We start from the raw sequence: 16,342 nt of genomic DNA, 5'->3' as shown, positions 1-16,342 counted from the left end.
AGAGAGGAGCTGAGGGAAGTCTTGTGGGGGGAGGGAGGGAGGGTTTGATGGGGGAAAATAGGGGGGAAATGATGAATATGAGATGTTTTTGTTATGTACTGAAGTTCTCACCCTGGGCCAGCAGGGAGATACTGTAGATAGTTTTCACTCAGGTCCACATATGCAAATAAGGGATTGAAAGTGACGTTCAGTGATTGGATAGTTACAGAAATTGGTTACAGTTGCGTTGTAGTGGTGCTCTATATAAGCAGGCTGGCTGAACCCTTCAGTTCAGTTCTGTTCTGGGTCTGTGAATAAACAAGAGCTGTTTGAAGAATCGCTGTGCCGTCTGATATGTTCACCCACAACTTAACAGTTTTGATACGTTGTTATGTTGAAATTGTTAATTAAAAAAAAAACACCAGTGCCTCCTCAGCTGATTTCAACAGGCAGGGAGATCTGCCCAGGAGGGTGTGGTCTTCTAAGTAACTGGTGGCCAAATTTATCGAGACTTCTTTATCTAGACATCTTGAATTGGGCTCAGAGGTTGATTGGCAACCAGTACATTTCATCGCAAGTGGAGTGATATGTGATATGAAGCGCACCGGGTGCAATTTATGCGCCGTCGTCAGGAGCAACGGCATATACGATGTATGGCAACAACAACTGATTCTAGAGGTTATAATGGCAAGCAGGTATGTTTTTGCTTTTGGACAGAAGAAGAAAAAGCAAAGAGAGCAAAGTTTACGGTGCAATATAAATACTTTAATTGCTTACAGAATCTGATAACAAAACACCTTGAGAAACATAATCTCTATTCAGAACTTAAAACACACACATGCACATACAAAAACCACCAGCAGCAATTAAATCATTTTCTGCCATGTCTGGAAAATCCCCTGAAATTTGATGTGCATGGGAAAGGAATGCCCGTTTTAGGGGCCGCAGCTTGGAGGCAGAAAGGAGGAAAAGTCCGTCCCCCCAAAGTATCCTATTAGCCCTATTGCACGCTTCGTCCAAGAAACGACACTTTATCATAAATACAAGCATTTCCATACAACCACCCTGTGTAGCATTCTATTTAAAAAACATTTATAACAAAATAATAGCGAGGTAAAAGCTGTGGCGGTGTGGACGCAGGTGGCGCTGTGGGTTAAACCACAGAGCCTAGGACTTCCTGATCAGAAGGTCAGTGGTTCGAATCCCTGCGACGGGGTGAGCTCCCGTTGCTGGGTCCCTGCTCCTGCCAACCTAGCAGTTCGAAAGCATGTCAAAGTGCAAGTAGATAAATAGGTACCGCTCTGGCAGGAAGGTAAACGGCATTTCTGTGCACTGCTCTGGTTCACCAGAAGCGGCTTAGTTATGCTGGCCACATGACCCGGAAGCTGTATGCCAGCTCCCTTGGCCAATAAAGCAAGATGAGCACTGCAACCCCGGAGTCGGCCATGACTGGATCTAATGGTCAGGGGTCCCTTTACCTTTACCTAAAAGCTGTTACTTGGCAGACCAAAACTATGGCTAAAGTGCTATAATGCTTGGCACACACAAGGATAGAACACCCTCAATCTGTCACATTCCTTGTCTTTTTTCCTCTCCTTTTATTTGCCAAAGAAAAATCTGATTTTAGTGGCAGCTATTTAATCTTTCCAAAATGCCCCACATGGTGTATTGATCCATGTGGCTTTCTGAAAAGCCGCCTTTTCACCCCCACACCCCTGGTACACAGTTAACTCCCCAACAAAAGGAATTTGAATGTCACGCACACACGATTTGCCATGCTTTTAAATTCTTTTCTTTTGTAAAATGCATGTGCTGCTTAATTGCAAATAGAATCTCTTGTTTTACGAAAAAATAAACCAAATATTAAAGGTAACAATAAAAGGCAGAGTTAAAAACAGGAAATCAAAAACCCCCCAAAAAGATTAATATTATAAATTAAAATCAGTTCCAGAGTAAGGTATTGATGGTGATATATTAGATTTGAATCTGTGGGTTGTCTGTGCAAACTTAGAAGTCCTGGACAACCGTATTGGAAGAAGTCGTCGATAGTGTTTGCACCGCCATTCAACGAAGCCTGGGAAAATCAACACGTAGGGTGAGTCGCGTTTGGGCAGAAATGGATTACTGGTTCGATGTGTGTCATGTGACAAAGGGTGTACACAAAGAACATCTGTGACTGTTTCTAAAAAAACTTTCAACATTCCCCTACAATTCTGTTACAGGTGACGTAAGATATGTTCTTCTTTTTTTATAGCACGTTGAAACTGTATCATTATGAATCACCCTGTATTTTTTAAAAAATGGCAAATCAGGAGGGGTGTATTGGGGGCACACACAAAAATGCGTTGACCACACCTGGATGTAATTTAAAGATGAGGACTCCAACATATATTGCTTAGGGATATCGAATGAACCACTCCATGATGTTTCCTTCCCTCCATGGATTGTAGCACAGTTTATGGATTCTTTTTTGTGCAAACAGTCATGTGTACTCTTTGTTGGTTCCTCTACGGATCTGTTTTCAACAGAGTGGTCTTCTTCATAATAGGCTGAGAGTCTCATCCAGGAAACAGTTTCAGAAGAATTTTTTAAAGCTGGCATGCTGAACTCCACTGCCACGCCTTTCTGTTAGTGGGCTTCCAGTTGCGATCCGTTGGGTGTTAGGTTTCTTCATTCACCTCAACTCCTGAAGGGAACTATCCGAAACGAGTCCCAGGGTGGGAATCAACACTGGGTTGTTACCTCTGGCTTCTGGAACTGCAGCTGCAAAGAGAAGAAGTATAAAGTGTTATGTACTGAAGTTCTCACCCTGGGCCAGCAGGGGGATACTGTAGATAGTTATGCAAATAAGGGATCGAAAGTGACGTTCAGTGATTGGATAGTTTTAGAAAGTTCTTACAGTAACGTTGTACTGGAGCTCTATATAAGCAGGCTGACTGAACCCTTCAGTTCAGTTCTGTCCCGGCCTGTGAATAAACAAGAGCTGTTTGAAGAATCGCTGTGTCGTCTGATATGTTCACCCACAACTTAACATAATGTGTGTTGTGAGGTCCATGAAAAAGCAGGGCTCATTTGAAACCAGAAGAAACGCGAAACTCTGCTTCTTCCTGACTTTGAAAGTAGCTGCATATTTAACAGAGTGAATAGTGCCTGTGATCGTTGCAAAATATCAGAGGCAGAATAAAATTGCCACAACTGCTGAATGAGAATCAAAGTTGTATGAGTTTGCAACGACGGCAAGCTTATTGCTTATGTAAGGGGTACAGGATATGCATGACAAAGCTACACACATTTAGGATACTTTTATCAATTTTTGGCATGCATACAGTTTATGAAATTTTATAAATTATGATTTTGGATCTGTGGAATCAACAGAGCTTGTTAACAAAGGAGATGTGAAAAAAACAAATTGGTGTTTGGAATTGTCGTTTTAAATTTATTTATTTTTATAGAAAAAACGAAACCTAATCACTTGGGTATTTGCATCACACAGCTAAGTCTGAACTGAAATATCCTCCCTTTTTACTGCCACATTTGCTAATTAATATGGAGAAGGGGCTCAGCAATTTTAAGGGAGGGGTGACAAGACCGTTGTCTTGCTTCAGTAATGGACTGGATGAGAGCCAACAAACTGAAGCTCAATCCAGATAGGACTGAGGCACTGTCAGTGGGCGGTTCCCTTGACCAGATGGGCGGGAGGTTGCCTTCTCCCTCTGAAGGAGCAGATAAGATAGCTTGGGTGGTCCTCCTGGAAACTTTGCTGTTGCTTGAGGTTCAGGTGGCCTCAATAGCCTTCCATCAGCTTCAGCTGGTGGTCCAGTTGTGCCCTATTAGGACCGGGATAGCTTAACTTCTGTTGTCTATGCTCTGGTAACCCTTAGGCTGGATTACTGCAAAGTGTTATATGTAGGGCTGTCTCTGAAGACGGTTCGGAAGCTTCAGTGGCCTTGTTGCTCACCGGGGCAAGATGGTTTGAGCATATAACCGACTGCCAATCATATAACCAGCTGCCAATCAGTTTCTCAGCCCAATTCAAAGTGCTGGTTTTGACCTATAAAGACTCAAATGGCTCAGGCCTTTCGAACTGTGTGGTGTGTGTGTTGTTTGTTACTATGTTATGTATTTTTGTGTTTCTACATTTTAACACACACACACACCCCGGTGATCCTCGGATGAAGGGCGGAATAGAAATTTAATAAATAGTAACTGGTGCTGGCAATGATTCATATGTTGACCGATGGCTATTACAGTGGTGCCTCGCAAGACGAAATTAATTTGTTCCACGAGTTTTGTCGTCTTGCGATTTTTTTCGTCTTGCGAAGCACGGTGTCGGGAAAGTTTTGGAAAAGCTTCAAAAATCACCAAACCTCAAAAAAGGCTACCACACCGCGTTCGATGAGTTGCTCCTCGAAGTCAAGTCGCAACTGTATTAACGGTGTTAAGAAAAAGGAAACAAACTTGCAAGACGTTTCCGTCTTGCGAAGCAAGCCCATAGGGAAAATCGTCTTGCAAAGCAGCTCGAAAAACAAAAAAACCCTTTCGTCTAGCGAGTTTTTCGTCTTGCGAGGCATTCGTCTTGCGGGGCACCACTGTACTACATCTCTCATGTTTCATAATGGCGCAGATCTCCATGCTTGCTTTCGCTGTCTACACAATCATCATCTGTCGATTGATCTCAGGAGATGATAACCGGGAAAAATCTGCCCAAGATGAAACTATAGCTGTACGTACCTGCATTTCAGTATCTACTGCATCAAGAGTTGGTCTGAACACCTGTTTTCTGTCTTCAAGTCCTAAGAAACAAAGAGTATTATTATTATTATTATTATTATTATTATTATTATTATTATTATTATTATTATTATTTGTATACCACCCTTCTTCCAAGGATCACAGGGCTGTTTACAATACAGAAACACAAAAATACATGTCATAGTAACAAACAAAAACAAGAACACTCCTTCCACATAGTATTAGTACAGTGGTACCTCGCAAGACGAATGCCTCGCAAGACGAAAAACTCGCTAGACGAAAGGGTTTTGCGTTTTTTGAGTCGCTTCGCAAGACGAATTTCCCTATGGGCTTGAAACGTCTTGTGAGTTCTTGCGAGTTTGTTTCCTTTTTCTTAAAGCCGCTAAGCCGTTAATAGCCGCTAAGCCGCTAATAGCCATTAATAGCCGCTAAGCCGCTAATAGCCGCTAAGCCGCTAAGCTGCTAATAGCCGTGCTTCGCAAGACGAAAAAACCGCAAGATGAAGAGACTCGCGGAACGGATTAATTTCGTCTTGCGAGGCACCACTGTATTTCTTAATTTAAGAGCAGCAAGAGTATTGGAATGGTTTACTGGCCGTAACCCAGAAAGCCCCTTTCCGCCTCTTACACAGCCTTTCCTGGGTGCACACAGTGAGGCTTCTCACTTCTTCCTCCCTAAGGGAATAGCTCAGTCGGTAGAGACGGAGACTCTTAATCACAGGGTTCGAGCGCCACATTGGGGGAAAGATTCCCACATTGCAGGGGGTTGGACTAGATCTCTCCTGGTATGCCCCACATAGGTCTCTCCTGGTATGCCCCACAGAGAAACGTACGGTCTTCAAATAAAAACATCTTGAAGGTCCCAGGCCACAGAGAAGTTAGGCTGGCCTCAACTAGAGCCAGGGCTTTTTCGGCTGTGGCTCCGATCTGGTGGAACACTCTGTCACAAGAGACCAGGGCCCTGCGGGACTTGACATCTTTCCGCAGGGCCTGCAAGACAGAGCTGTTCCACCAGGCCTTTGGCCAGGGCACAGCCTGACTCCCTCCCTTGGCAATCTCCGCGGAGCTCTGGCCCAATGGTTGCCAGTGGCTTGAATTAATTAATTTTATAATGAATGATTTTAGAGTGTTGTTTATGCTATACTTTTATACTGTTTTATTGTTGTTAGCCGTCCTGAGCCCGGCTTCGGCTGGGGAGGGCGGGATATAAATAAAAATTTATTATTATTATTATTATTATTATTATTATTATTATTATTATTATTATCATCATCCTCGTGGTCCCTTCGAACCCTACGATTCTAAATTTTGGGGCTGCATTGCACCAGAGTTTTGAGCCAAAGCTCTGAGAAGACAGTCCTGGCCGGTGGTGTTGCGTCCTTTGCTGGCACCCGGGGTGTGCGTGCCAGCTGGGAATGCAGGCGAGGCGTGGAGGGTGAACAAAACCTGCCAGGCCAACCCAGCCATCACCGCCAATGCCGCTGGGCAGGCACAGGGCATGGAGAGTTCATGGGGTCATGTTGCGCTTCCTGCCCACCTGCCCAGGAGAGAGTCCGGCTGGCCGGCGAGGCCCTTGGTGTTCGCATCCCCCTCCTTCCTGCCCTCATGCTATGCCTCTGCTCATGGCCTGTGGCCAGCAAGATATCACGCTGCAAATACCGCCTTGCTGAGGGCATAATTGTTATAAGAATTTTAAGGTCTCAAATACAGAATCAATATTCGTAAATGCACACGTATCTAAATATATGAACCATGTGTCTGAAATAGTATGGGAGAGCAATCCTGAAGCCATTTGGACTCTCCCAATGACCTCAAATATAACTCTGAGGTAAGGGAGGCAAATGAGGAAAGCCTTCCCATTGTCTTTTTGCTTGCAAATCCTGTCTTAAGGGCGTATTTGTGTATTAATAGGGTGAGCCTAGGGCTCGCCAATCAGAAGGTCAGTGGTTCGAATCCCCACGATTGGGTGAGCTCCCGTTGCTCGGTCCCTGCTCCTGCCAACCTACCAGTTCGAAAGCATGTCAAAATGCAAGTAGATAAATAGGTACCGCTCCGGCGGGAAGGTAAACGGCATTTCCGTGCGCTGCTCTGGTTCGCCAGAAGCGGCTTAGTCATGCTGGCTACATGTACGCTGTACGCCGGCTCCCTCGGCCAATAAAGTGAGATGAGCGCCGCAACCCCAGAGTCAGTCACAACTGGACCTAATAGTCAGGGGTCCCTTTATTTTTACCTTAGGGTGAGCCTGTGACCTGGATTCAAGAACTAAAGTATTAACCATCACCAAAGAATGCCCAGGCTGCCCAGGTAATGCAATCAGTAACCATTATCAGGTATCCTGGCAAACAGGATTTCTGCTGTAGACCCGCCTCCTTCTGTGATGTGTGTGTGTGTGTGTGTATATATATATGGGGTGGTCTTGAGCTACAGGTTGGGCAGTTTCAAGAGACTATATAAGGGCTTGCGCAGCACTGTTCCAGGTTCTCCTCTCTCCTGCGTGTGGCGAGTGGGGACCCTGTTGCAACAGTTCCTTGAATAAAGATCAGGCTTACTAGCTGCTTTGCTTCTCAATATACAGTGGTACCTCTGGTTGCAAACGGGATCCGTTCCGGAGGCCTGTTTGCAACCTGAAAAGAACGCAACCTGTGACTGCGCGTCTGTGCATGCGTGGGTCACAATTCGCCACGTCTGCACATGCGCGTGACGTCATTTTGTGCGTCTGCGCATGCGCGAGCAGCGAAACCCAGAAGTAACCCTTTCCGGTACTTCCAGGACGCAACCTGAAAACGCGCAACCTGAAGCAAACATAACATGAGGTATGACTGTACTCTGGTTGCCCTCTGTTACAGTACTTCTCCTACCAATAAGGAACCCACTTAAGGACTCTATGGGGGCTCTGGAATACCCCATAAGGGAAAAGGAGCAGTTTTTATTATAACATAACGAATCCTTACCACCCTCGCAGGCTGCTTTATTCACGATGCTCAGACCTGTGGAAGGCTTCCACTCTTCCTCTTCATCCTCCACATACCAGAGCTCCTCTCCGTCAAGGAAGCTGCAAGAACAATATACACAGGTCACTCCTAGGATGACGCCTCCTGGAAAAGGTTGCACATTCTCTCTCTCTCTCTCTCTCATAGGGGTGCCAGCTCAAGGGCTTTTGCGGCCTGAGCCAGCAGCCTCACTCTACCTAACCGGTGGGCTGTCCTTGTCCCTCTGTCTTCCTCATCACCACACCCTCCATGTTCTGCCTTGTTAACAGAGAAATCTGAGGGCTCCCTCGGACAAAAAACAAGGACACCAGCCAGGAATACCAGAGCAAAACAGCAGCCAGTAGGCTTGGTCTTTATTGAAGACTGTCGCGACAGGACTCCCACTTGCCACAAGGTGGAACAAGATGGAAGCCCCAAATAAAATAGCCCCCAAACTTTTATTATAATCCCCATGTTACCCCCCCTCCAAACTACATCACTCATACATCACGGTTACATGAAAGGGGAGGTCTGGTGGCAGTAATCTGAGCATCCTGGACCCTGCCCCATGGTTCTCCTTGACCTCCACCAAACACCCATCAAATGTAACAAAAAAGATCTTTACATTTCCCTGTTTCCCAGCCAAGTTAATCACACCCTTTTGTCTTCATCTGGGTTTCTTATTTCTGGAAGAACAATACCTGTCTGGCACTCAGGTATCAGGATGCCAGCGATTATCACTCAGGCAGAGGGGCTGCTGAGTAGCTGAGCTCACATGTCTATATGAAGTGAGCCAGTACATAGATACATTTATCAGTGAATTCGTACATTTGGTATGGTGCAGCAGAGGCCCTTTGAATAGATAGGAAGAAACTGTGATGAAGTGTTTTGTGGGGACAAATCACAAAAGTCACAAAAGTGATTGTGCTGGTTTTAGTAGTGGGCTGCATGTGCATGATATCTGCTGGAGGGGCAACCCCCCCCCCAACCTAGACATAAATTCCTGCAACAGCCTCAGAAGTCCAATTTTTCAATTCTTTCTATCTGCACCTCCATTTACACAACCCAGAAATATAGCCCTGTTAATGTTCCTGCATGTCCCTCTCAGAGATCCGAGGACAACCTGGGCCTTTTCTAACTCAAGAGAAAACTTCGTTCAGTTCACATATGAAATATATTCAGAGTCGCAAAGTGATTTCATGCTCTTTATTCAGCTCATAGTGGTGAGGAGGAATGAATAAAAGTCCCCTCAAAGTATCTGCTTTATATACATTATTTACACAATGGGCTGCACATGATTGCTTAATTCTGGAATTCTACTGTAAGCCAATCAGCTTGTGGATTCACTTATATCTGGAGCATGATTGGGTGGTTCCTGCCAACCAATCATACTGCTGCATTGTTCTTGGACCAATCAGACTGCTGCAATTTGGATCCTATTGTTCTAGGACCAATCAGACTGCTGCAGTTTGGATCCTATTCAACTCAGTACATAACAACATACAATGGTATCTCGGTTTTCTAGCGTCTTAGAAGCCGAAAAGCTGGAAGTAATTGCTTCCGTTTTCGAATGCGCCTCAGAAGTCAAACGGCTTAGCCTGTGTGGGTGTGTCCCCCCCCCCCATTTTCTCAATGGAAATTGCAGACGGTCCTTTGCACCTCGGTTTTCAAACGTTTCGAAAGCCGAAAGGTCTTCTGGAATGGATTACGTTTGAAAACCAAGGTACCACTGTATTAATGTGAAGTCGCCTAACAATTCACATTTACGCAGGGCAATGTGTGAACTAAAACACAGCAGCCCTTCAGAAAACCCCCCACTGTTTTCTGAATTTTCCATGCAGTTCTTGAACTGAAACAAGCACGTAAAAAAGTGTGTTGTGAAAAATTGTGCACGAAAATGCTTAGATTCTTGAAAATACTGTATCCCCCCCCCCCCCCGGTGAAAATACTGTATATTAAAAACCATTATATACGGGGAATTTGCTTGAAAAAATGGACATGGGGATATATATGGAGATATATATATATATATATATATATATATATATATATATATATATATATATATATATGCTTTCGTAGATTTTCACGGGTACAGGAATGCAGGTTTTGGTGTCTTCGGGTGTCTTCCCGTGTAAGAGTTGGGGTGTCTAGGCGACGTTTCGACGAGGTCTCACTCGTCATCTTCAGGCTGGTGCTTTCGGCTTCTTGTTACTGGAACAGAGCAGGATCTCAGTGTTTGAGTTCCTATAAATACTGTTGAGGGGGTGTGGTGTATAGCCTCCAACGTTCTGGGCAGAGAGGGAGTTCCCAGGGTGTGCCTTTTCTTCTTTTGTTCCTTAATTACTTGAGGGATATCTTGAGTGATTTCTTGAGTGATATTCTGAGTACCACTTAGGAGGGTCATTAGGTGTGGTCATTAGGCTGCCCAGAACGTTAGAGGCTATACACCACACCCCCTCAACAGTATTTATAGGAACTCAAACACTGAGATCCTGCTCTGTTCCAGTAACAAGAAGCCGAAAGCACCAGCCTGAAGATGACGAGTGAGACCTCGTCGAAACGTCGCCTAGACACCCCAACTCTTACACGGGAAGACACCCGAAGACACAAAAACCTGCATATATATATATATATATATATATACATACACACATACACACACACAGTGCTACCTCGGGTTAAGTACTTAATTCGTTCCGGAGGTCCGTACTTAACCTGAAACTGTTCTTAACGTGAAGCACCACTTTAGCTAATGGGACTTCCCGCTGATGCTGCACGATTTCTGTTCTCATCCTGAAGCAAAGTTCTTAACCTGAAGCACTATTTCTGGGTTAGCGGAGTCTGTAACCTGAAGCGTATGTAACCCGAGGTACCACTGTATATAATGCAAACTAATGAGGCAAGAACTGAAAAAGTTGGCAGGGTGGGGGATAAACTGAGAGAAACCGAGAATGATAGATTCATCCATCATTCTTTCTCTCTCTCAGTGAACCAAGTTCTCCATTGGAACTCTTGTGTTTCTTACCTCTCTTTAGATTTCTTCCTCATGGCTCTGAAGAGGAAGAAAGCCAGGACAGCACTGGTCACAAACAAGATGGCGAGCCCAATACCAAGGCCCACCTCACTCTTCTGGAAGCGTGTCTCGCAAAAATCTCCTGTGTACCAAAACTTGTCCATATCACTGCACCTGTGAGGGAAAAGATAGAGAGGTTGCTATACCCCAAACCTTAGCATGCAACCTGCTTGAGGCCACTGACATCTTCCCTTCACGCTTCGTCTAGAAATGTCCCAATACACATGCATTCTCTTACCCACATTATATCGGGATGAAAATAACTGAGGAAGATGGAAGTCACAGCAGGACTGATGCTCACGAGAACGAGAAAGATAACTGAAGGCAGAATACAGGGGTGGACTTTGGCAATATGGTGTCCTGAGCAAGGACAAAAGGCGCGGCTAGCGTCCTGGGGGCGCTGTCTGCAGCCAGCGATAATCATCCCGCGAGGGCGTTGCCCGCAGCAAGCGTCCTGGGGGCGGCGTGGCGATGTCACCCCTCCTCAGGGATGACACCCATGGTGGACCACGCCCCACGCCCCCCACCCCCCACCCCCCGCTTTCTCTGCCAGTTGGTGTGTGCAAATTTTGCTGTGTTTACATTTTGTTAGGTAAAGGTAAAGGGACCCGACCATTAGGTCCAGTCGTGACCGACTCTGGAGTTCTGGCGCTCATCTCGCTTTATTGGCCAAGGGAGCAGGCGTACAGCTTCCGGGTCATGTGGCCAGCATGACTAAGCCGCTTCTGGCAAAGCAGAGCAGCGCACGGAAACGCCGTTTACCTTCCCGCCAGAGCGGTACCTATTTATCTACTTGCACTTTGACATGCTTTCGAACTGGTAGGTTGGCAGGAGCAGGGACCGAGCAACGGGAGCTCATCCCGTCACAGAGATTCGAACCACCGACCTTCTGATCGGCAAGTCCTAGGCTCTGTGGTTTAACCCACAGCGCCACCTGTGTCCCTACATTTAGTTAACAATGTGCTAACGAGAACTTTTGCAGGACATGTGGGGGGGGGAATGGGGTGTGTGTGAGAGAGAGAGTGCAGACAGGTATAGGGGTCCTTATTTCAAGCTTTAAGTAGTGGGTGGTCTGAAGAGCCTGGAGCTTGGGGGTGGGTTTCTGCTACGCCCCCGCCGCCTGTCCACTTACAAGCACTCGGGGCCTGTTTCACGAATGCGACACTCTCCATAGTGGCAGTTCCAGGAGGTCTTTGTTCCCTTGGTGCAGTTGGTAATACAGCGCAATGTTCCCGTGGACATATTGGCGTAATAGTAGGCTGCATATTGAGGCTTGACGATACTTTTGCAATAATCTGGGAAAGAAAAAAAAGGAAGAAATCTGGTCGTTTGGCGCAAGTCAAAGCAAAGGGGCATAACGAGTCAGTTTGCTGAAACTTAGAAAGTCTACTTTCAGTGCCTAAACGAGAGATTTCCTGGTGGAATAACCCAGACCAATCACTGGGAGCACTCATGGAAATCTTAAAAAGCAGAGAGATACATGGAGCATGGGTTTGTCAATGACATCCAGTCTCAGGGGTGGGATACCGTATTGGCCCGAATATAAGCCGCACCCAAATATAAGCCGCGCCGTTAAAATTGGAGGGGGGGAGGGAAAAAATTAAAATTAGCAAAGATCTGCCACACAAATGATAATTTATGCTGGAAGTGTAAAGAAAAAGAAGGTACTTTTTATCACATGTGGTGGACGTGTCCTAATGTGAAAGACTTCTGGGAAAAGATTTATAATGAGCTGAAAAAAATGTTGAAAAATACATTTATTAAAAAACCAGAAGCCTTCCTACTTGGAATAATAGGATTGGAACTGCCCCAAAAAAGATGTTAGTTTTCGTATGCCACTACAGCGGCAAGACTGCTACTAGCTAGCTACCGTATTTTTTGCTCTATAAGACTCACTTTTTCCCTCCTAAAAAGTAAGGGGAAATGTGTGTGCGTCTTATGGAGCGAATGCAGGCTGCGCAGCTATCCCAGAAGCCAGAACAGCAAGAGGGATTGCTGCTTTCACTGCGCAGTGATCCCTCTTGCTGTTCTGGCTTCTGAGATTCAGAAATTTTTTTTTCTTGTTTTCCTCCTCCAAAAACTAGGTGCGTCTTGTGGTCTGGTGTGTCTTATAGAGCGAAAAATACGGTAAATATTGTAACATAAGATAATTAGAAGTTACTTGAAAGTATCAAATAGGCTTAGGATTAGAGTAAGAATGAATTGTAAATGTGGAGAGTTGTTTTTTAAAAAACTGGGCAATGGCGCGCTACCTGCCCGTGACTCTGGAGCCTTCCCTGATCCCCTTCCCCCTTTGTTTTGGCAGATCAGGGGAGGCTCAGAAGCCATGGGTGGGCAGCCGTTGCCCAGGAGGTGCCAGCCTGGTAGTGGAGTTGGCTCTGGCTGGCTTCAGGGAGCTGCTCGCTGCCATGGCGCAAGAAAAATGGCGGGCACCACGGCAGCAAGCAGCTCCTGAAGCCAGCCGGAGCCAACTGCGCTAACAGGCTGGCTCTGGGCTGCTGAGGCTGCAGCTACCACGTTTCCCAGGGACAGATTTGTAAATCTGGGGACATTCCGAGGACAGAATTTGTGCATGGCCTGTACCTCTCTGTCCAGGAAAGCAAATGGTATTATCACATCCTAGCCAGACGAAAGCACTGAAGGAACACTTGAATCTGGGTTTGTGAGGGCTATTTCTTGAGGGGAGTGGCTGTGGCTTGGGCGAGAGTCCAGAAAGAGAGGCCTGAGGCATTTGACCCTGCAGCCCAAGGTTCCCCACTCCCTCAGCTATGGGGACAATACTGCGAATGCAACATAAGGGGACTTGAAGAGACTCTCCCTTCACCCTCCCATTCCCATATCTAGTACTCACCTTCTGCCGAAAAATTTCTAACCAGAGCGGGGGACTCTAAAACACGGAAACAGTAGTCTGGAACAAGAAGGAGAAGATTGTATTGTTCAGTTCCAGAATATTATTATTTTTATTATTTTTATTATTTTTATTATTATTATTATTATTATTATTATTATTATTATTATTATTACCCTGCACACCCTAAACTATCTAATGTGTGACTCATCCACACCTCTGCTTGTCGCTTGCCTAGAAAACAGTTTTCCATTTAATCAACACTTTCTACATCAAATACACGGGTTTTAGCAGTTTTCCTATTGCTCCGGTCCTTTCCCAGGGAAAAGCCCGCCTGCTTTCTAGTGCTAAATCAGAGCAAACCTCAAACCAGCTCAACAAAACACACACATGGGTAAATCTCCCTAGCTTGGAGATTTACACAGCCTGCGTGTCTTTGCTAACACAAAGACTGCATTATATTTTTTGTAATGAGGCCAAGTTCTTTGCTTTTTTAAATCGTTTGGAACCTTTCTTATTCATTACTTTTACTGCCGATGGATGAGACTTGTTTACTGGAACTACTGGGACTCTGTAAGTAAAAACTTCACTGATCGGCTAGGTGTCTGTGATTTATTCTAGCCTAAGTACTTTCAATGGAAACGTTTGTTTAAAGGTAGATGAGGGCAGATGTAAAATCCAACCAAGTTTTCACATAGCAATCAACCATAGTGCTAACTCTGCTAAGAAAGGTCAAGAATCTCTTCCCAAACCTTCTCTCTCCAACAGTGAATAGTCCTTTCTGGATGTAACCAAGAGATACGTCACTGTGTATCAGTTCCCAGAGGCCAAAAATATATACATATCTGAATATTTGTTCATAAAGGGACCACAAGTCTCTGGTGTTATTTGATGCTAAGGAAACCAAACTTTATAGCTAAGTCCCTGGAACTTTGCTCAGAGGAGGGAAGCAATATTAAAACTGGAACTCTGTTCTTCAGAACTTACCTTGGTCCTGCTGGCTACAGTTCCTGGCGTTGGCGTGTTCCAATTGCTTCACAAGCTCCTGTGTCCGGTTGACGATCTCTCTATCAATAGCACTGACGTTGTTCGGCATACTGATTTCCATGATGATCGTGAAGTTCACATCGATGCTGCCGTTGCTAAAACAACAGTGGAGGGAGCACAACATCTCAGATGCTAAGCCACCATTTTGTGGTTTGATAATAAAGAATGTAGGGGGGGCTGCTTCTTTTTGTTCAAACAAACTGTGTATCCAGTGTAAATAAAATAGAACAGTGGTACCTCGGGTTACATACGCTTCAGGTTACATACGCTTCAGGTTACAGACTCTGCTAACCCAGAAATAGTGCTTCAGGTTAAGAACTTTGCTTCAGGATGAGAACAGAAATCGTGCTCTGGCAGCGCGGCGGCAGCAGGAGGCCCCATTAGCTAAAGTGGTGCTTCAGGTTAAGAACAGTTTCAGGTTAAGAACAGACCTTCGGAACGAATTAAGTTCTTAACCCAAGGTACCACTGTACAATAATAGCTCAGTTGGCAGAGTAAAGGTAAAGGGACCCCTGACCATTAGGTCCAGTTGTGACCAACTCTGGGGTTGAGGCGCTCATCTCGCTTTATTGGCCGAGGGAGCCGGCGTCCAGCTTCCAGGTCATGTGGCCAACATGACTATGCCACTTCTGGCGAACCAGAGCAGCGCACAGAAACGCCATTTACCTTCCCGCCGGAGTGGTACCTATTTATCTACTTGCACTTTTGATGTGCTTTCGAACTGCTAGGTTGGCAGGAGCAACGGGAGCTCACACCGTCATGGGGATTCGAACCACCGACCTTCTGATCGGTAAGTCCTAGGCTCTGTGGTTTAAGAGTATGAGACTCTTAATCTGAGGGTTGTGGTGAAGACTTCTGCATTGCAGGGGGTTGGACCAGATGACTCGCGAGGTCCCTTCCAACTCTACAACTCTACTCTAGGATTATCAATACTATATAGATAAAATCGGTAGATTTTTTAAAAGTATGCATAACTGAATTATATGTCCAGATTGGCTCTTAACCTGAAACTGTTCTTAACCTGAAGCACCACTTTAGCTAATGGGGCCTCCCACTGCCGCCACGCCGCTGCTGCGCGATTTCTGTTCTCATCCTGAAGCAAAGTTCTTAACCCGAGGTACTATTTCTGGGTTAGCGGAGTCTGTAACCTGAAGCGTATGTAACCTGAAGCGTATGTAACCTGAGGTACCACTGTATATCTCTCTCGCAAGCTGGTCTCTGCCTCAAGTACTCACTTCACGCTCAGTATCATCACATCACGGTATCCGTCCACATTCTTGTAGATTTGTCCCATCTATAATGTCGGGGGGGGGGACACAGAATATCTTCATAAACAAAGGCATGAAACAGAAATATATTCATAAACAAAGAGAAAGACCTTTTCAGGTGGGAGTGGCAAGAGAAGATGTTTGAGGGTGAGCTAACGACTCATGGTTACCTCCTTCTTAAATTCTGCCTCCAGATTTTTAAACTGCACTGAGTTGATGTCGTCGTATTCCTTTTCGTACTCCCTGTTGGTGATCTTCACCTTGGCAGCAAATTCCACAGGCACGTTTACTAAAGCCGAGAGAAAGAGAGAGACCCATATTAGCAGCAGGGACAAGGAGCTTTCCAGCAAAGTAGCTGTCAAACCTCAGAAGGCAGTCCCTGTGCCGGTAGCAAGAGCAGCAGG

At 45.4% G+C, this 16,342-nt stretch overlaps 1 protein-coding gene across 1 annotated transcript in view; it reads right to left on the bottom strand.

Annotated features, from left to right (window-relative positions):
* Positions 1 to 711: 711 nt before the first annotated feature.
* Positions 712 to 16,342, bottom strand: part of LOC310691708 (uncharacterized protein) — a 33,685-nt gene continuing 18,054 nt past the window's right edge. The window contains exons 4-12 of the mRNA XM_083471571.1: positions 16,109 to 16,227; positions 15,906 to 15,964; positions 14,611 to 14,765; positions 13,627 to 13,683; positions 11,908 to 12,070; positions 10,728 to 10,889; positions 7,682 to 7,782; positions 4,711 to 4,772; positions 712 to 2,742 (exon numbers count right to left, since the gene is read on the bottom strand). Of these exons, the coding sequence (XP_083327697.1) occupies positions 2,704 to 2,742; positions 4,711 to 4,772; positions 7,682 to 7,782; positions 10,728 to 10,889; positions 11,908 to 12,070; positions 13,627 to 13,683; positions 14,611 to 14,765; positions 15,906 to 15,964; positions 16,109 to 16,227 (917 nt within the window). The 3' untranslated portion in view covers positions 712 to 2,703. The remainder of the gene's footprint in view (positions 2,743 to 4,710; positions 4,773 to 7,681; positions 7,783 to 10,727; positions 10,890 to 11,907; positions 12,071 to 13,626; positions 13,684 to 14,610; positions 14,766 to 15,905; positions 15,965 to 16,108; positions 16,228 to 16,342) is intronic.

The sequence above is a fragment of the Podarcis liolepis genome (assembly GCF_965112155.1).
Source record: "Podarcis liolepis genome assembly, chromosome: 13".
NCBI classification, from domain to species: domain Eukaryota; kingdom Metazoa; phylum Chordata; class Lepidosauria; order Squamata; family Lacertidae; genus Podarcis; species Podarcis liolepis.
Note: the sequence above shows the minus strand (reverse complement) of the source record. Positions and strands in the feature narration are given on the sequence as shown.